Genomic DNA, 21722 nt, shown 5'->3' with positions numbered 1-21722 from the left:
ATCTTTCACCTATAGAGAACATTTGGCGCATCATTAAACGAAAAATACGTCAAAGACGACCACGAACTCTTCAGCAGCTGGAAATCTATATAAGGCAAGAATGGGACCAAATTCCAACAGCAAAACTCCAGCAACTCATAGCCTCAATGCCCAGACGTCTTCAAACTGTTTTGAAAAGAAAAGGAGATGCTACACCATGGTAAACATGCCCCGTCCCAACTATTTTGAGACCTGTAGCAGAAATCAAAATTGAAATGAGCTCATTTTGTGCATAAAATTGTAAACTTTCTCAGTTTAAACATTTGCTATGTTATCTATGTTCTATTGTGAATAAAATATTGGCTCATGTGATTTGAAAGTCTTTTAGATTTCATTTTATTCAAATTTAAAAAACATCCCAACTTTTCCGGAATTCGGGTTGTATCAGTTGAAAGCAGGTTTGTTGCTTAATATTTTCATGCAAACTGATTTTTTTTTTTTTCAAAGATTTAAATTTTTTCTGTTTTAAACCTATCAAGATGAATGTGGTAAAAAAAAAAGGGGTGTGACATTAACACTGGTCACACCTAAATCTGATCAGCCTGCTTAAAGGGTTCATATGATGCTTTTTTAAAGATCATTATTTTGTGAATTTGGTGTTCAAACACATTATTTTTTCAAATCCTGTACATTATTGTAGGTCCTCTTTGCCCCGCCTCTCTCAAATGCGTTGTTTTCTACAAAGTCCCTCCTCCCGACAAGCGTAGTCTGCTCTGATTGGCCAACTGAGCCAGTGAATTGTGATTGGCCGAACACCGCAAGCACTCGTTGGAAATAATGCCCTTTCCATAATTGCAAGCTTCATCTTTTAAAATAAATGTAAAGAGAGTTAATAACATCCTTAGTTTTACCATCAGTTCAAGCCCTAAAGAGGAACAGAGTCGTGTGACAGACACATTGATGAAGCTCGTATGTGTCTGAAGTACACAAGTAACGGACGGTTAACAAGGACTCCACACCTGACCCCCCCCCGCCCTCTCTCTCTCTCTCACACAGACACGCGTGCACACAAACACACACACACACACACACACGCGACGTGCAAAACTCTACATTTGAACATTCAATAGCAAATACTTAAACTAATAACAAAACGTACTTACAGTAGCTGATGCAGAAGCGGCAGATTGTCGTAACAAAGTCAGAATTACCTCCTCTCCTAGGTTAATGAAACGGTCATCCATAAAATGTGTTCTGTTCTGTTGTAAGTAATCTTTAAGATTCCTAAATACATCTACTTTTGAAAGGCCAAATAAAGTGCTTTAGCTTTCTCCTAGATACAAACAGCATCTCCCTGACATGACTGCTTCAACACTAACTGGTTACTGAAACTTCTTTCTTTGCGTGAACATTAGGGCGGCATTACGCAAATATTTCCACATAGTGACGTAGACATGTGGGGGCGTGTTTAAACGAGGTGTTTTAGGGGGGCGTGGCAATGTCTTAACTTTGATAAAGAATATTTCTTTGGATTTGAGACTTAAGTCTTTGCAACTTTACAGATCTTCTTCATGCACCAAGAGCTTGTAACACTCCAAAGAGAAAGAAAAAATTGAAGTCGCATCGTCATCATAGCTTTGAGCCTGGCATTTAACGAGGTTGCTTCAGTAATAAGTTTAAGCATAGCTCATTAACAACATCATGTTAAACTTGTGGAAATTTCCAATTGTTTTAAATAAAGATCCCAGATTGTTCCCCCTTTTGCCTTTGGTGTCATTCTGATTGGCATCCTTGGATTTTGGGAAAGCCCTACATTGCAGGAGACCAGCATATCTGAAGGCAGTCTGCGTGTTAACGCTTCTGCATGCAAGCACATGGCAGAACAGCATTTTTTCCCCATGAGAACCAATTTCACCTCACTGTGACCTTCCACACTTACCAAAAAAAAAACTAAATGCAGAACATTCTAGAACAAAATGTGCAGGGTCAGCTTTCTTCTCCCTATCAGGGAAGGGCATGGTGGCAGTTTTGACTGAAACCACAGAAGTTTGATCTGGTTAACGAGAACATGTTTGGGCTTGACTTCCCTGCTGTAGATTGCAGCTTTGGTTGTTTGTTCAGATTCAGCGCTCTAAAAATAGATAGTTAGAGCAGGTAGCATAGATGGAGCTCCTCTGCTTGATAACTCATCTTTTGTTGACCTGAGGCTCTTGAGAGATTTTGTTACTGGGTGCACCTTTTAGCGAGACGCAAAATATCACTGCAGTTTGAGTGTTAGGGGTATGGAGGACACAAAAGCACTGGGACTCAAAAAGGGTTTGTGAAGGAACAGTGTGTGCTGCTCATTGTTGTAGTAATTCCACACCTCGTTCTTGCAAGATCTTTTTTTCAGATGGATATGCTCTTTGTAACCTTTCACTTAAAAAGCATGTTCCATCCGTTCACTTATATCAACAGAGAAACAGCAGTCTTGTTTCTGGGGCGCTGCTCTGCAGGTGACCTAGGCAACTAGTTGCTGTGTAATTTAGTTATAAAAGCTGCGTTTCCACTGCAGGAAATTTATCCAGGAACTAGGGACTTTGGGCCGGTACTCTGTGTGTTTCCACCGCAGGAACCAGGAACTAAATAAAGTTCCGGGTTAAAAAATGCCCCTCAGAAAGTCCCTGCTGGCTAGGTGGCACTTTTTCAAAAATCCGGAACTTTCGGGGGCGGGACTTGGTCGCTAAACATCCTGATTGGTTGAGTTCACGCAGCATTGTGAATCAATTTCAAAATATTACTGTTATCATGTCGTGAAATGTAATTTTAAAAGTATTTCAGGTGAGAATGTAGTTGTTTAAAACTCAAATCTGTGGTTTATTTGTAAAGACAATGCCTATTTAAAAATGTGTTTCATCGATTTCGGAGACGGTCAGCTCCACGCGATCAGCGTGAGCTCAGTAATCATGTATCCGCCGAGAGCAGTCTCAACTCCGCTTGAGCTTCTGATGTGTGCCGATGGCTCTGATGTCTCTTTAGTGGTTAAACATAAAATATAATTAGTTTTGGGTAAATCTAACAGGTAAAATTTGGTCTGGGGGGAAAAAAGTTGATGGTACAAACATTCCAGGTAATTTCGGTGGAAATGCGGCAATAGTCCATCAACTTCTATTACATAATGCATAATAGATCATTGGTTAAAATACATACACATAGTAATGAGATTTCTCACTGCATGCTTGTGTAAAATGTGCCAATGTTAAAGTATTTTAAAAAGCATATATTTTTCATTGTTCCATGAAATGTAAACTTTAAAAGGACAATATAAATATTAGACATATTTATAGACTGTTTTTATTTTATTTATTCGATTTTAATCTATCTTTATTTTAAAACATTTTAAAATAAATACAATTATAACAGTTTAAAATTACTTTTGATGTCAAAGTTGAATTTTTAGCATCAATACTCTAGTCTAGTCATTTTAATATGCTGACTTACTGCTCAAGAGACATGTCTTATTATTACCAATGTTAAAAACAGTTGTGCTGCTATACACACACACACACACACACACACACACACACACACACACACACACAGTGATTTATCATTCTAAATATTTGCACACAATGGTAATATAAAATATATGGTATTTAATAGACAATAACATTGTGTATAAATATTAATTATTATTAGCAACAATAATTTGTTAATTCTAATTTTCTAACATTATAATGAAGTGTAAGTCATGTCCTTCCTTGGTTTGATGTAATGGAATAGTTTCTTGTTCTTTGGAGGAAAAAAATGCATATTTTTCAGCTTTCTTGCGCATTTTTTTTAGCAAAGGGGTTGCTGTGTACATAATGGAAAAATCACTCCTCCAGATTCACTTAAAAACACAGGAAATATTTTAAATTGAGTCTATTGCCATCTCTCTCTCTCTCTCTCTCTCTCTCTCTCTCTCTCTCTCTCTCTCTCTCTGTCTCTCTCTCTATTTCTCTCTCTCTCTGTCTTTCTCTGTCTCTGCCTTGTGTTCTTAATATGTCAATACTTTCCTTCAAATGAAAGGAATGTTTCCTGTTGTTTATATGTTTTTTCTTTTATCTTTATTTAAACTGCCTTTCATTTCATTTTTTTTTCTTTTACTAATTTACTTATTAAAAGCACCTTTGCAAATGTCTTATTGCTTTTAGGTTTACATATTTGAGCATTTGGCATTTTAACATTTAGCATTTCATCTTTATTAATTAATTTATGAAAGATAAGTGATCCCGGAAAATGAAAGCAAATGCAAGAGCAGCAGTCACCATTTCTGCACTTCAAAGAGTAAAGATAAGAGTGGCCAATGTAGCAAAGTCACATAATCTAAATCAACAAATGTAGCTTGCCGGATGAATTAAGCTCTCTTTCTTGGGAAAGAGAGGAAGGGCGACGTGACCGGGACAGGTTGGAAGGTGGTGTGTGGAGTACCTTAGGCCTTAGACAGAAATAAGAGACAGATGGAGAGATGGATACATCTTGTGATGTAGAAGCGTATGTGGGTATAGAGGACAATACAGAGCAGCCGTTCCCGTCTCATGAATTTTTCACCTCTGTCTTTCTTTGAACCTACACTAAAGGTCAGACACACCTACTCTTTCTTCAACTGACTTTTTCCCATTTTGATAATAGTTGATGACTCAAGTGGAAATTTAAAACTAATTTATTTGATATATTTTTTAACATTTTGACTCCTCAATCAAGAAGTCGATCATACATTTGGGAAGTGGGTCTCTCATCTTTCCAACATTCATTACTAACACTTTTCCGCACTTGTGCATGTAAAGAGTGATTGAAGACTCTTGGTGGGGAAAGACAGAGAGGAATGAAGCCCCTCGCGCCAACTTTCAGCCCAACGGGAACGTGCCGAGCACCAGGGTGCCTTTCTGAAAGGAACAGTTGCGTAAGTGATCCGATGCTCCCCTCCCTTTCCAGTGAGGATGGTTCTCTGAAAACACCATTGACTGAATGACATCCTGCGAAGTGATGTTGACATTCTTGCAGCAATCAACCATCAAACCCCAATCCAACGGGTTTCATCCAACTCTGTGTTGTCTTTCATCAGTTGCACCTTATCATCTCGCGCTCTCCTTTTCTTTTTTCGTTCACTCTCTCTCTCTTCTCCTTCTTCTTGTGCTGGTTAAATTCACTGCAGGGGTACATGCAGAGCAACTTGTACAGAAATGTTTCTTATGTTTTCCCATAAGGATAAACAAATACCGCTGCATTGACAAGTCTGGCCTGAAATATGTGTTTTTTACACTGGATTGGTTTTTTTTTGTTTTTGTTTTTTTTCTCTGCATTTTTACTACTAAAAACCTGCAACTTTTTACTTAATACTGTATGTATGTAAGTAATACTGTAGACAATTGATATTTTACTTAAGTTAGAAAGTAATGTTAAAAAAAGTATTTATAAATAATTAAACGATATGGCACGGATATGTTCAAATATTAAATACATAATAAATACAATTATGACAATCAAACCATATTTAAAACTTATAAAAAAAATAATACTTTCTTTTCAGTTAGTACATTTGTCATATTTTGAATTATTTAAATATTTAATATTGTTTTATTGACCTAACAGTCAATTATCAAATTCCACTACAATTTTTCTTTTATACTGATTTTATCAATTTGATTTGGCAAACATGACTGAAATATGAATGGTTGACAGTCAAACTATCAACAACTGTTTTCAAATGTCACATAACTATGAAGGTTTAATGATTTCAGGTGCAAGAAAGTTATAAGTCCTGTCAGAACATTGAAAGAATATGTCAGGTTGATACAGAATGTGTTTTTACTATTTCACTATTTAAGAAAATTGTATTTTAGGATCTTATTTTCAATGAAAATAAATATGGAATTTTTTGTATTTTTGTGTTTTTTTTTACTTTCACAAAATTTATGTCATGATACTTAACTGACTAAAAAACTTCTGAAACGAATTGGATATTCTATTAGAATGTTTGGTGTCACTGGTCTTTCTAGTGTGTCTGCTTGGTCATAGATTGTTCTGTTGCAAAGGCTGGCATCTGGATATTAGCGTCTGCTTGATCAAACAAATAACAGATATTTGAGCCTCAGTAAATGATTCACCTGCTGTGTTGCAGTGTTGAGTGTTGCTTAATGTTTAAATAGAGACTTCCAGAATCTAGGTCATGCGTCAGTCATTTTAGAATGCTCAAGATGATTTATCTCTAATTAAATTACATTTTAATGTTAGAGGATCTAAACAAAATGATATAAAGTGAAGATGAAAAAAAAAAGAACTATATACTTTATGTGTATGTGACATTAGAACAACTTTAATGAGAACTCTTTAGTACATTCTACATGTAGGTTAATATTGCTGTTTATTACATTTGATTGAATTTTCTTGACAGGGATTTGAAGCTAGACAACATTCTGCTGGACGCAGAGGGTCACTGTAAGCTGGCAGACTTTGGCATGTGTAAGGAGGGAATCCTGGATGGCATCACAACCACAACATTCTGTGGCACACCAGATTACATTGCCCCAGAGGTACAGTATTTCTCACACACTCACACACACTCACACATGTTTGTTTTTGTGAAAAGTGGGGACATCCCGTAGGCGTAATGGTTTTTATACTGTACTACCTGTATATTTTATGGCCCTACACCCACCCTACACCTAAACCTAACCCTCACAGGAAACTTTGTGCATTTTTACTTTCTCAAAAAAACTCATTCTGTATGATTTATAAGCGTTTTGAAAAATGGGGACATGGATTATGTCCTCATAAGTCACCCTCTCCTTGTAATACCTGTGTCATACCCATGTCATTATACAGAGTTCCTGATATGTCGCAAAAACACGCCCACACACACACACACACACACACACAGACACTGATAGTCTCCTTTCTAATGCTTGGTTCTTAGTGAAGCTATGATCCATATAATTTTGAAACGGCCATATATTTTTTCACTAGTTTACATATTGTGTTCCTCATTCATAAAGCAAAAGCAAAGATACTCAGTAAATTGTTAAGAAAATAATTTTTATGTAATTGACACATTTAAATGCTTTAAGAATGGTTTTATGAATACTTGTTATGAACATAGACTATCGTTGTGTGTGTTTCTGGAATGTGGCCCAATTTAAGTTTTAGTTTTAAGTGTTTTCCACTTTTTGTCTTTTTTGAAATCCCTGATATTCAGATGTATGTTTACATGTTTTTCTTACATTGATAACTATCGGTGGCTGCAGAACTTCACAGAAAACTACATGGGGAAAAACAACTCTGCAAATTGGAATTGGGAATGCCCTTCATTCATAATTTTTATTCATATTCCAATTCAATTAATATCCGATGTCACCTGCATTTTTTTTTAAATCAACCATATTATAAAGCCTTTCATATGAAATAATAGTAAAAAAAATAAAAAACATGTTTTTTGACATCAGGCGGCTTTTATGGATCATAAAAGCATGATATAAGAGAGAATATGAAGCTCAAGGAAAATTTATTCATTGCAGACTTCTTTTTTATATCTCTCAATAATAAGTCCAGTAAGTACTCATCTGGAAATATTACTAACAAGATAAAGTTATTCTTACCTTTAAAAAAAAAAAAAAAAAAAAAAAACAGACACATGAACCATAACCTGAAGGTGGACATTTGTAGAATGATACAATCTATACACATTCTTTCAACTGCTAATAAGAGTGTAGTACCCTCCATCTCCATTTATCACTTTACACCATGTGTTCATTATTTCTATATGAATTTACTCCCAAAACCAGCTCAACATATTTGTTCTGGGTCTGAGCTGGACCTGATCATGTATCTTCAGTATATATTCAGCTTCAGTTGGGATTTATCTTTTGCAGATCCTGCAGGAGCTGGAGTACGGCCCGTCAGTGGACTGGTGGGCTCTAGGTGTGCTGATGTATGAGATGATGGCTGGCCAGCCTCCTTTTGAAGCTGATAATGAGGATGACCTTTTTGAGTCTATTCTCCATGATGACGTCCTTTATCCTGTGTGGCTCAGCAAAGAGGCCGTCAGCATTCTTAAAGCGGTACGTGTCTGGATTTACTCTGGGATCACTCTGGGAATTCCTAAGAGTACATTTTGCCAGCTGATTATTATTAAAGACATAGGTCTGCGAATGATACCTCTTGCCACTTCTTAACCTTTCCTTTTACCACTGTCTGTTTGTCCGTGAAAGAACAGTTAAATAACAGTAACAGCAAAAGAAGGCGACAGCTCGGAAAAGCGACACTCCTTGTGGGAAAAGAACAGATTGTTTGTGTTCCCTGCTGGAGTTTTGGGTTGCGTAATCTCAGAGGTCTCATTTCAGGATATACAGGGTTCCTCCTCTTTTAACTGTTCAAATTGGTTAAGTGCATATGACAAATAGCTAAGGAACTATTATTTTTTGGAAGCAGATGTTTTAGGTCATGCTTCATTTATAGATCTGCTTTGTCTCCAGAGCTTCTCCTATAATACTTTTGAAATATCTAAAGTGGACACAAATTGTTGATATAAAAGTATAGAGCTCTGAAATGTGTCCAGTAGTTAATTAAACATTATGAAACCAGCGAATCAAGGTCTTCAGACTCACTAGAAACTTCCAGATAAAGTGTGTTGGAGCTAAACTCTGTAGGACGTTGGCCCTGCAGGAGCTGGACTTGACACCCCTTTTATAAATCTACACATAAATGCTGACTTCAGTGGCCTTCCGTATGACACGGTGATGCGTGCCGTTTTTGTTATTATTTATTTGAGTATGCGGGTCAGTTCAGGAACGTGACCAGTTCACATTCAAATCTGATAATAGCTATGTAAAAAATAGGTGGATCTGACCAGAAAATCAGAATTGAGCACTAAGGCTTTAAGTTTGTTTTGTGTGTTGCGTTGTTCCTTTCACGTGTACAAGATTTACTTGGCTGTCCTTTGCCCGTTTGCGAAGCTTTGTGGGAAAAGCAGTCTGTTTGTCTTGGACGGCGTCGTGTCACTCTGCGATCTGACTCACTGGCACTGTGGTCACATGACCTCAGGTCATTCTTCCACAGGATGCGGTCTTATATCATGCATAATGTACATCTTCACTGATCATCCCAACTCAACAATACACATATAGACATCCTCTGGTTAACACGCTGTCAACATTATGCTTCTCTAATGTTTTCTTCACTCCATTTTTAGTTCATGACAAAGACCCCCAGTAAGCGGTTGGGTTGTGTAGTGTCCCAAAGAGAAGAAGAAGCTATTAAAGTGCATCCGTTCTTCAAAGATATTGATTGGGTACTTCTGGAACAGAGGAAGATCAAGCCGCCTTTCAAACCACGTATTGTGAGTATCATAATGTGTGAGATACTATGGATAGTCACTCTGTTACAAATCTAGTGCTGCCTTCTAAGGCAGCATTATGTGCATTTATAATTTCTACAGAAGTCAATCCCATAATGCATTGCAAGATATATGTTGAGTGATTCACTATCAATGAATGTCACTAAAAATAGTGTTTTTTTTAAAAGTTCACTTTTAAATTCAAGTGGCGTTTTGTTGGTCATTGCGGTGAAAGACCAACTTCTTGTGAAATTCACAACTGCTTGGATTCATATTGAAATTACTGCGAGAAGAAAGGCAGCTAAAGGCAATAAAGCCATTGTGTGTTTATGAATAACACTAACCAAGCATGACATAATACATTTCTCAAAATTCTGCAACACAAAATAATAACACACAGTTTCAATGTATTTGAAGTTTAACAGAGTTCAGCAGTCAGATTCCCAAAGTTAAAATCAGATTCATTTTCTCCATGGGAAATTGATTTTAAATGATAATCTATAAATCTTTAAAGACAGACCTACTTTGAGCTGTGAGGTTGTTAATTGATGGTAGACGCTTGTGTTAAAGCCACCAGTGTGCATTATTTCAACCTTTGTCTTTCTTTCTTTAACTTTTTTTAACGACCATGTTCAACAGTGGAATTCCTGGTGAAAAACTACATTACCCATAATTCTGCAGAATCGTGCCACAAGAACATATTGGACTACTAAAATATTTGTATGCATAATATGCATATTATGTGATAAGCTTAAAATAATCTATATATAATCAACATCTTTAAATCAATAGTTTTATATTCATTTTTATATTTGACCATCAACCCCAGTTGCTTTCATTCATTTGTACAAACCAATCAAATGTCTTGTTTCCCATCTTTTGTTGCACTGGCTAACTAGTTTGGGAATTTTTTTTTTTTTTTGAAGAAGAAGAAATAGGATATACTGTTTGACACTTTATTAAGTCGCGTCTGGTTAGAACATAGTTCAGCTCTGTATATTGGCTGTCTCTGCAAACACATAATCACTGGCCTCTCCAAATGCAATTATCTAGAACATTAAAGTACTTCAGCCCTCATGGTTCTTTGAAGTGTTCCTGTCACAGTTCTGTTTCTGGTAGTGTGAACAGAGGGATATCTGAGATGCTCTTGGACTCTTAGCACACATCAGACGCTGTACTTTGATACAGAGAGGCATGCTTGCTGCTGCAAGTGTGTGTGGAATGTCTCTCAGAGTGTGAGAAGGGACCCGCCTGTCCACCCCAATCTCACGCCTGCTCACAAACTGATGAGACCCTTAGAGGGTGAGAGGGAAAGAAGAAAATTAAAAAATGCACCAATATGAGGCAAACAAAACAGACAATTTTTTTTTATGTATTTTTGCTTTCATTGTATTTTGTTGTTGTTTGTTTGTATTGGTTTTGCAATTTGTAAATGTTTTTTTGTGTGTGTGTGTGTGTGTGTGTTTGTGTGTGTGTGTGTGTGTGTGTGCGTGTTGTTTTGAAATCACTAGAACAACAGTCACCAATATTATGTAAAATAAACCCCATTAAATTATGTTAAAAAGATTACCAATCCATGATGTAAAAAGATGGAAGTATGTGAAAGCATGTTTGGATAGAGGCGCCTGATTTATTCTAAGGTTATGCACACAGGGTCATTTTTAATTATTTATTTATGTAAAAAAAAAAGACTTAATATGATTTAATTTAGAAGTTTTAATTAACTATTAACTATTAAAAAATTCTAAGATTTGAGACTCTTCAAATCAGATGATCAATGGTAATTAAGTATGAAGTGAAAACAGTATCAAATCCTCCCACAAATACACGCAAGAGATTCACACTTGCGTACTCGTGAGGATCCTGGTTATGTACTTCAGCTCGGCCTTTAACACTATCATTCCAAACCTTCTCCTGCCCAAACTAACTCAGCTCTCCGTGCCCACCTCCATCTGTCAGTGGATCAACAGCTTCCTGACAGACAGGCAGCAGCTAGTGAGGCTGGGAAAATACACATCCAGCACCCGTACAATCAGCACCGGAGCTTTCCAGGGCTGTGTTCTCTCCCCACTGCTCTTCTCCCTGTACACCAGTGATTGCATGTCTAAGGACCCCTCTGTCAAGCTCCTGAAGTTTGCAGATGACACCACACTCATCGGCCTCATTCAGGACGGTGACGAGTCTGCTTACAGACAGGAGGTTAAAGACCTGGCTGTCTGGTGCACTCTCAACAACCTGGAGCTTAACACGCTCTAAACAGTGGAGATGATTGTGGACTTCAGGAGAAACTCCCCTGCACTCCCCCCACTCACCATCCTGAAAAGCACTGTGACTGCAGTGGAGTCATTCAGGTTCCTGGGCACCACAATCTCTCAGGACCTGAAGTGGGACATTCACATTGACTCCATTGTGAAAAAGGTCCAGCAGAAGTTGTATTTCTTTTGCCAGCTGAGGACGTTTAACCTGCCACAGGAGCTGCTGAAATGGTTCTACTCCACCATCATTGAATCCATCCTCTGCACTTCAGTAACCGTCTGGTTCAGCTCAGTTTTTAAATCAGACCTCAGAAGACTTCAGAGGGTAGTCCGGACTGCGGAGCGAATCATCGGTACAACCCTCCTTTCTATTCAAGAACTGTTCTTATCCAGACTGAGCAAAAGGGCTGGCAAAATCACTCTGGACCCCTCACATCCAGCACACTCCCTCTTTGAACTGTTGCTGTGTGGTCGACGCTACAGAGCACTGAGCACCAGAACGACCAGACACAGGAACAGTTTCTACCCTCAGGCAATCCATCTAATGAACACTTGATAATAGCTGTGGAACACACAACACTTTTTATATTTATATACACATACATTTATTTATCAAACACACATACTAAGTGTACACTTAATGCACATAATATACATGTACATACAAAACTGCCTATTGCAATATACATGCAAATACAATTGTCAATTTGTATATTGTCATTCCTTACTTACTTATTTGTATTTTTTAGTCTTTTATTATGTGTTTTTTGTTCTGTTGCTGTCATTCTGTTGCATTCCAGAGCTTCTCTCACGAAAACAAATTCCTTGTATGTGTAAACATACCTGGCAATAAAGCTCATTCTGATTCTGATTCATTCTGATTCACAATCCACAAAAGCACTGGAGAGATCCACAGGGCAATCCACAAATGCATGCGAGAAATCCACACTCTTGCACACAATTCACAAATGCACATTAGAGATCCACATTCGAGCATCTAATGCAAAGGACTCGCAATTTGTTGTGCAAATAATGGGTACAGATACAATATTTAAGGTTCATTCTGTGAGCAAAGAAACAATTAATTAATTTGCCTTTGCATTTGTGGATTGTGTGCGCGCCTGAGTATCTCTCGCATGCATTTTATGGAGTGAGAATCATGCCAAAACCTCACACACACACACAACGTGTTTTACTCACACCCAATGATTCACAAACAAACTCAGTGTGGTTTGCAAATACAAAACATCACTCACAAACTAATGCATTTTGTTCTGCAAATAAAAAACCTAGCTATCAAACAAATACAGTACGTTTTACATATACAAAGAAACGTATTTCTTCAATGACAAAAATATCCTCCAAGTACAAACTAAAATCTTTCAAGTAGAAAACAAAATTCTACAAGTACAAAAAACTGAAGAGAAGAAAAGGAAACAGAGAAGGAAACAGAAGAGAAGAAAAATCGCTAGCGTGAGGGACGTTTTGAACACGATGAGCGGCCAACAGGTGAGTTTGCAGTCATTGCTGGTGAAAAATCAGCCTGAAGGGGTTTTTATTCGCTATAACAACCACCTCGCTATACATGATCCCGCTTATTACATAGCACAAAATATTGATTTAAAAATAAGTTTATTGATTTAAAAAACGATTCTATTGCTTCCGCTAAAAAAAATAATCTGTTCCGCGTCCATAGCAACGGTCTGTTTTTCATGGCAAGGGTGTGTTTGGACCTCCAAATCAACCTTGGTCTTCTCCTGCCAGTGTCTCATAGAATATAGAGGCTTCATTCCATGTCAAATCAGACAGAATCCAGGAAAGTGGTTGCAGCAACATCTCAGATGAAGAGTTTTTCTATATTATATTTGGGTCCCAAAACCAAGGCCTGTAAAAATATTCATATTTTTGTCAGTCCTTGAGATTGTCATTTTTATAGCATCAAAAACACTATCAGAGAACCATGTTTGGGCATTAATATCTTAAAGTGTTATTCATAGCCTCACCAAACTTTGCAGGATGGAAGACAAACATGTTCTTAGTATAACTGAACCAAAGTTTGTACTGCATGCCTATTGAGATTCTACAAGGCCCTAGATTTGGGTGAATGGCTAAACCCTTGATCCTGAGGGTATTATAAACTCATTTTCTGCATCCAAATCACACCAGCAGGCTGTCAGCGTATGGGTGCTGCATTTTTTTAAAACTGAAGATTAGGACATAACCTGCTTGCTTAACCCTTGCTAAAAAGAACTATATGCATGAAGTATGTGCAAAGATTTTATTTGAATTAAAGTATATTCAATCAGTTTTAAGAATAAACTTGGCAATGGGTTTGGCAGTGGTCCTTGAGGGAGGTTCAAGGGGGGGGGGGGGGTATATATAAATACACACACACACACACAACTTTTTAATTCTGACTTTTTCTAGAAATAGACTATTTTTCCACAAATTTCTTTATAAATTTCACCAAAAATGCATCCCATTGACATTAATTTGAACATACATTGACAAAGAAAGTAATGTTATTCAGTCTCAGAATTAATATTGTGTATTTCTGGAGTCTGTTACAAAATGTTACCAAATGTGGTCTGGGTCCTTGATGTAAAAATGTTTGAGAACCACTGCCCTACATAAACACTTTACATGTCTTTTCAGGAATTGTACCTACCACATTTGGACTGGGACGACAGTGGCCTGCCTGATGAGCCACACCATGGTGTCACTGTTCCTGAGATGGGCGATGTACTGAGTGATGAACAAATGGCAGCACTAAGGGCAGCCATAAATCCCCTGGGACACTCCCAATCACATGGCTCAGACATCTACCTACTTACTGTGCAGTATGTCCATCACTTACTAGGCTTACAGTAAAACGTACTCAGCAAAGGACCTGATTCAATGCAATTGTAGCAAAAATACAAAAAGAACACTTATTTACAAATAAGATTTTTGTAAGATGTTACAGTTACACAAATAAATATTTCTGAATCAGTGAGGTGGTCTCATGTTTGATTTTTCTGTTTAATAAAATCAGACCAGCAGACATGCCCCGTGTTAGGACTGCCAGCGGCAGCAGGAAGCATAGCTTTCCTCAAGCAGTGCTAGCAGCGGACTTTAAGACTTTCAGCTCTCTTAATGTCGTAATGAATGTTCAAACCAAACACATGTAGATTGTATTATTTTTTATTTTAGTGTGAATACAATCTTAAAACATCTGGGGGTTGGAACAACCAAAAAAAAATACAATATCTTTCTCTTTTTTTTTTTTTTTTACTATGGGGACCTGGTTTCTCTTTCTTAACCAGCTTGTGCAGCTCTGTGAGTGCATCTAAAATGCCTTTTGGGATGAGAACCTGGTTAGAGGCAGCACTAAAAAGAACAGCCTCCTGAAAACACACAAATTCAAGGTAATCCAGGTCAAGTGTTGCTGACTGACAATATGCTGGAGCCGTGTGTGGATTCTCTCTAACATTGTTTGTGTAAGCAGTTCCTAGAGAGAGGGGAAAAGAGGAAAAATCTATGAGGTCAAAAATACTGGTGTAACTGAACAGGACCAGTAAAATGACCGAAAACTACACTTTGCTTTATTCTTAATATCTTCTTGACCATTAGTGATAGAGACCTCAAATATTGACACACGATTAATACAAGATTGCGCTTAAAGAAAATGTAATGATTGATATCATATGGATGCAGAAAATGAGTTTATAATACCCTCAGTATCAGGGGTTTAGCCATTTACCCAAATCTAGGGCCTTGTAGAATCTCAATAGGCATGCAGTACAAACTTTGGTTCAGTTATACTAAGAACATGTTTGTCTTCCATCCTCGAAAGTTTGGTGAGGCTATGAATAACACTTTAAGATATTAATGCCCAAACATGGTTCTCTGATAGTGTTTTTGATGCTATAAAAATGACAATCTCAAGGACTCACAAAAATATAAATATTATTACAGGCCTTAGTTTTGGGACCCAAACATAATATAGAAAAACTCTTCATCTGAGATGTTGCTGCAACCACTTTCCTGGATTCTGACTGATTTGATATGGAATGAAACACACCCTTGCCATGAAAAACAGACCGTTGCTATGGACGCGGAACGGACTATTTTTTTTTAGCGGAAGCAATACAATCGTTTTTTAAATCAATAAACTCATTTTTAAATCAATATTTTGTGTCAAATTATTTATTTATTTTGTAGGTAGCAATGTAATAAGCGGGATCATGTATAGCGAGGCGGTTGTTATAGCGAATAACAACCCCTTCAGGCTGATTTTTCACCAGCAATGACTGCAAACTCACCTGTTGGCCGCTCATCGTGTTCAAAACGTCCCTCACGCTAGCGTTTTTTCTTCTCTTCTGTTTCCATGTCGGTGGCGGCGCCAAGCAAGTCGCTAACAGCGCCACCTGCTGTTGTGGAGTACGAACTACATGCCAGTTTACTAGCATGTGTGTGGATCTGAAGGCAATTGCGTGTGGATCAGCAAGGCAAAAAATTAGTGCCAAAAGTCACGTGACAGTTTTCCGTACTTGTAGAATTTTGTTTTGTACTTGAAGGTTTTTTTTTTAATTGAAGGATTTTTTTTTTGTACTTGAAAGATTTTAGTTTGTACTGTATTTGTTTGATAGCTACGTTTTTTATTTGCAGAACAAAATGCATTAGTTTGTGAGTGATGTTTTGTATTTGCAAACCACACTGAGTTTGTTTGTGAATCGTTGGGTGTGAGTAAAACACGTTTTGTGTGTGTGTGAGGTTTTGGCATGATTCTCACTCTATAGTATTTGTCGATTTTGTGCATGCGTGTGGATCTCTTGCATGCATTTGTGGATTTTGTGTGTAAGTGTGGATCTCTAATGTGCATTTGTGGATTTTGTGAGTGAGTGTGGATCTCTAATGTGCATTTGTGGATTTTTTGAGCAAGTGTGAATCTCTAATGTGCATTTGTGGAGTCTGTGAGCATGTGTTGATCTCTAATGTGCATTTGTGGATTGTGTGAGCGAGTGAGGATCTCTAATGAGTATTTCTGGATTATGTGTGCGAGTGTGGATCTCTAATGTGCATTTGTGGATTTTTTGAGCGAGTATGGATCTCTAATGTGCATTTGTGGATTGTGTGAGCGAGTGAGGATCTCTAATGTGTATTTCTGGATTATGTGTGTGAGTGTGGATCTCTAATGTGCATTTGTGAATCGTGCTATGCTTTTGTTGATTTGTATGTTCGAGTCTGAATCTCTTGTGTGCATTTATGGGAGGATTTGATACTGTTTTCACTCCATACTTGAGACGTGTTTTAAAACAAAAATGGCAAATAGCAACAAAATTGTTAAAAACATTCGTCAAGTGCATGTCTTTCACATAGTGTTTACATAGAAGAACAAACAAACAAACAAAAAAATGCTTAGGAGGACACAAAATACTCTCTGTGGGAATGGCCACATATTCACATGACACAGCAGTAACTGATTTTTCTCATTTATATCTCAGAAAGAAGTATTTTGTTTCAATTGTTAGTAGGTGAATATCAACGTCATCCAGCGCTGTTTGTTCTCTGTTTCCTTAAAAAATCTTGATTATATTTTACTAACTGACAGCCTGCTTTAGATAATGCAATGAGAGAGTGTTACCATTTTTAAAGCCCATTTGGCCAATTTACTGAAAAATAAAGAACCGACTCAAAAGAATGATTAATTCACAAATGATTGGCATGGCTGTTTCAGTCAACAGAAATAAGGGACACACATAATAACTGCTTAAATATTTGCAGAGAAAGCGTTTCTACGTGTATATATACAAGAATGTTTTTGTGCGCTCTTGTTCTGAAATTGCTCATTCATCACAATTTTTTCTTCTCCATCCACAGAAAACCAAAAGGGACGTCAACAATTTTGACCAGGACTTCACCCGCGAGGAGCCGGTGCTCACCCCTGTGGAAGACGCCATTATCAAGCAGATCAACCAGGACGAGTTCAAGGGCTTCTCTTACTTCAGAGAAGAGACCTTGTCCTAATACTAAAACCTCCATTTCCTGCGCTGTGCACAGCTGTGAATGCCCACGAGCATCATTTACCAAGAATTTGATGCTTTAATTTAAAAGTAGAGAGTTAGGCATTATAATCTTTCCTGCTGAACCCCAAAAACCATACGTGTGTGCACAGATACTCACACAATTTCACCAAATGAAACTGAGTCATCTTTATTTAATGTATATAAAACTCTTAAGGGACCTCATGTGATATCACTTTAGCAGCTAGATAGAGTTCGTTAGAAGTCCATTTCATGTTTAATGTCTCCTCCCATCATGCAGTGAATCAGGGTAATGGTACACCTGGAGTCAATCCATTTACACTAACACCCTTTTGAAATTAAAAAAAAACAAATGCAAAGAACAAGTTTTGCAGATGTGATGCTTATGAACGTGTGAATTGGGAGTTTTAAGAACTCAGCATTGGGATCTGATCACATGATGGTCCTATAGCCAGAGGACTCAAAACTGCCTTTCATGAGAACATCGCGCCATTTCCATAAAAAAAAAAACAAAAAAAACAATAGTGTGACATATGCAAGTCACCAAAACAAGTGTGTGTGTGTGTGTGTGTGCATGTATATGCTGGAGGTTAAGGTTACAAAAGTACCCTCTTTTTATTGTTACATTGTGTGTGTGTGTCATTTTTCTCATTATATCACTGGATTGTTTTGTTGCTAGGATGTGGAAATTGTTGGTTTCTCTAGAATGCAACAAGACCTTTCATTATGAATGGTTCAGGACAGTAGCCAATCCTGTCTCTACAGGAAGTGCAAGTCCTGATTACCCTGATCATTAGCCTGTGAACTCTGAAAATAGACTAATCATCTACTGCATGGTTATGCCTATGATATCCTTGTGTATTATTAGACAATGAGAAACTGTTATGTGCAATATTCGGAGTGTGTGTGTGTGTGTGTGTGTGTGTGTGTTAGTTTAGCAATTTTTTCCCTCTCCATCTCACCTTTAATGTCTCTGATTTCCATCGTTTTTTGCAGACTGTCCATTTTGGTTGGTAATCGTAAGGTTGTCAGGTCATGTGATATCCAGCACAGGTCCTTTATTTCAGCTGCTACAGCCCCTGTATTTCATATACTTTAGTTAGACAAGAGACAGAATATTAAGCTTCTGTTGCAAAAAAGTAAAATACATAGAAATGATCTTCCATTCTAAATATAGCACAAGTACCCTAGAATTTCTCCTAATATGAAACAGTGTAACAGTGATGGAAGCAAGACTAGTTTTATTTGTCAAACATTTTATTTGACAGTTCATTTCATTATGAACATAAGAAATAATAAACACATTTGTAATAAATTCATTAAACATTTCATTGCAAGTTTTTTTATTCATTTTTTTTTTTTTTAGACTCTTGCCAACACTGGGTTTAAACGTCAACATGAAATTGTTGCCAGATTTATCTGTAATAAAAAAACATTTTAAACAACTTTATCTTTCTGCTTATATCCCCCTTTGCATCCAAACACCTTTATTTTGCTGTGAACACTCACTTTTCACTGTCCAATCAATTCCTGTTGCAAAATATTGATTTTCCGTCCCATGTTTTCTCTACATATCAGATCCCAAAGTGAAAAGTGAGTTGTGAACAGCGTCTCATGCTGACATTGAGACCATGACTCATTTCATGCACATTTTACAGATCTGTTGCTTCATGATTTATTTTGAGTTCGATGTTTTTTTTTTTGCATAGCTTACCTTTCATTTGTTTGGTCATTTTTCTCAAAGCTTGTCTTGTCTGGCCTTATTTGTGACATTCTGAACTGGCATATGTTGGCTTGGATGGAGTCCACTAACAGGAAACTCTCACAGCTACACCTGCCAGTCACCTGTGCCCTGATGCCAAATTTGCAAAGCTATTTTGGACTTAATGAGTAAATCTTTTTATTATTATTATTATTATTATTGTTGTTGTTGTTGTGTTTGAAATGACTCAAGCATAAGATGAAAGCACCTCTTTGGTTAAATGTGAATCTGTGTCTCACAAAGGAATACATATTTGTACATAGAGAGGTACAGTGCATATTAATAGTTATATACGTGATTTATGTCACTGTAAGTATCATAAATGTGTATGTATTTATTTATTTTATTGTGCAGCCTCATATGTACAGTATGTCATGACATGTTTTTTCTTTTCTTTTTCTTTTTTTTTGACGTCTTTGCTTTTAGTCACTATCACGTCATTATTCATATTTTACTGTGTGCCAAATGTACTGTTCGCAAAGATGTGAATGTGTATTGTTTGGTTTGTAACGTATTAAATAAGATGTCAGAAATGAACCAAACTGTTTGAAGTCTAAATTAGTCTCCAGATTCACAGTATTGTAGCTGAGACAAAGTGTTTTAGGAATCTAAGTGCATACTTTGTATTTTTACAGAATGCTGGAGAAGATCGCAATGGTTGATTCTCTGATAAAAAAAAATAAAATAAAAAATAAGTAAATAAAAAAGGACTATAAAGGGAAAAGCAAATAGTTAAGCATGAGAGAAATTAGAGGGTGAACTTTGGTCAAAAATAAGTGTCATCATGACCAAAACAAAGAGTGAAGGATTAGTCTTGTCACATGTGACCTTCTACTCTAGATGGAGGCTGTAGATGTCCAAGGACATGAGGAAATGCATAAACTTGTCATACTGGGAATGCTCAGAACCTTCTGTAAGTTGAATAATCTGAGTGCAATAGCTCTAACTGCAGTGAAGTTGTATTGTGCTGTATTCTGAGAATAAATGGCTAATTGAAGATAGTAACAACATAGTTGTTTACACACACACACACACACACACACTGGAAAAATATAATAGTCTTTTTAAATATAAAATGAGCAGGGAAACCTAAAGTCTTCTGTAAGTTGAGAGCGGATCATCCTATAGATGGTACATTTAAAATAATAAAAAAAAAATAGAAAAGAAAAGAATACTTTAATTGAACAAAGAGGCATTAAATTGATCAAACGTGACAGTAAAAACATTTATAATTTTAAATAAAGCTTTCCATTTCCAATAAATACTATTCTTTCAAACTGTCATCAAAAAATACTAAAAAAGTGTCATGATTTCCACATTATTAAAAAAAAAAACGTTTCAACAATAATAATAATAATAAGAAGAAGAAGAGCTATTATTAATAACTGAACACCAAATCAGCATATTAGAATGATTTCTGAAGGATCATGTGACACTGAAGACTGAAGCAATGACGCTGAAAATTATATTTTACAATAAATTCAAACAGACAAAAGATAGTTATTTAAAACTGTAATAACATTTCACAAATAGATTTTTTTATTATTTATTTATATAATTAATATATTTATATAAAAATAAATAAATAAATAAAATTAGTAATTCCAAATGTTTGACGGTATTGTTATTTATTCATATGCATATACTATCTATAATCTTGCTCTGCTCAGATTCACTTTCAGGGTTGAAGAAACATATTACAGATTTTCGCCCCAAATTACAGTCTGGGTCGATGAGTTGAAAGACGCCAGTCTGTAGACTGAAATCTGCAGATATTTTACTGTCTTTATGTTTGCGATCCCAAAGACAATAATAATAAAAAAAAATTTAAATGAACCTATTATTACTTTATATTCTAATTATTTTATTATGTTCCTCTGACACAGTGAAAACACATGTTTTTGAAGCTACATGTGCTGTAGGCTGTTGTGTGAAGTTTTGCCAAAAATATGACAAAGTTTTCTAAATTAGTGATGATGTTATATTGAGGGTCAACATACAGAAAAATACAATAAAATAATTTTGCTTATCGGGAAAGCCATACATCGTCATAAATAACTAATGTACCAATGGTTCTTAAGTTATTAAATGTGCCCCTCATCCCTGAATATTTTTCATTAGCCGTTTACTCAGTCCTGCTGTTGTTATTGTCAACTAAATGACGATACTTAACTGATTAAATGAGTTTGATTAAAGTTGGATGCTAGATTTTGGGAAAGGTAGAGCTGCCTAAAGCACATCATGCAGAATGTCCTGTCACCCTGACGGTGGGCGGGTCCTAATGGCATCTTCAGCCAATCAGAGAGCTGTAATTGATTGCTCAGCTGTCAGCGCGCTTCAGTGCGGCG

The 21722-nt window shown here is 36.6% G+C and overlaps 1 protein-coding gene across 2 annotated transcripts in view; it reads left to right on the top strand.

The window, feature by feature from the left end:
• The window catches only part of LOC132110918 (protein kinase C epsilon type), a 105623-nt gene extending 86213 nt beyond the window's left edge, over positions 1–19410 (top strand). For both annotated transcript variants that reach the window (XM_059518024.1, XM_059518023.1), the window contains exons 12-15: positions 6395–6533; positions 7869–8057; positions 9188–9334; positions 17449–19410. In XM_059518024.1, coding sequence (XP_059374007.1) covers positions 6395–6533; positions 7869–8057; positions 9188–9334; positions 17449–17595 — 622 coding nt within the window. In that variant the 3' untranslated portion in view covers positions 17596–19410. The remainder of the gene's footprint in view (positions 1–6394; positions 6534–7868; positions 8058–9187; positions 9335–17448) is intronic.
• The last annotated feature ends 2312 nt before the right edge of the window (positions 19411–21722 follow it).

This window comes from Carassius carassius, chromosome 30 (assembly GCF_963082965.1).
Source record: "Carassius carassius chromosome 30, fCarCar2.1, whole genome shotgun sequence".
Lineage (NCBI taxonomy): Eukaryota > Metazoa > Chordata > Actinopteri > Cypriniformes > Cyprinidae > Carassius > Carassius carassius.
Note: the sequence above shows the minus strand (reverse complement) of the source record. Positions and strands in the feature narration are given on the sequence as shown.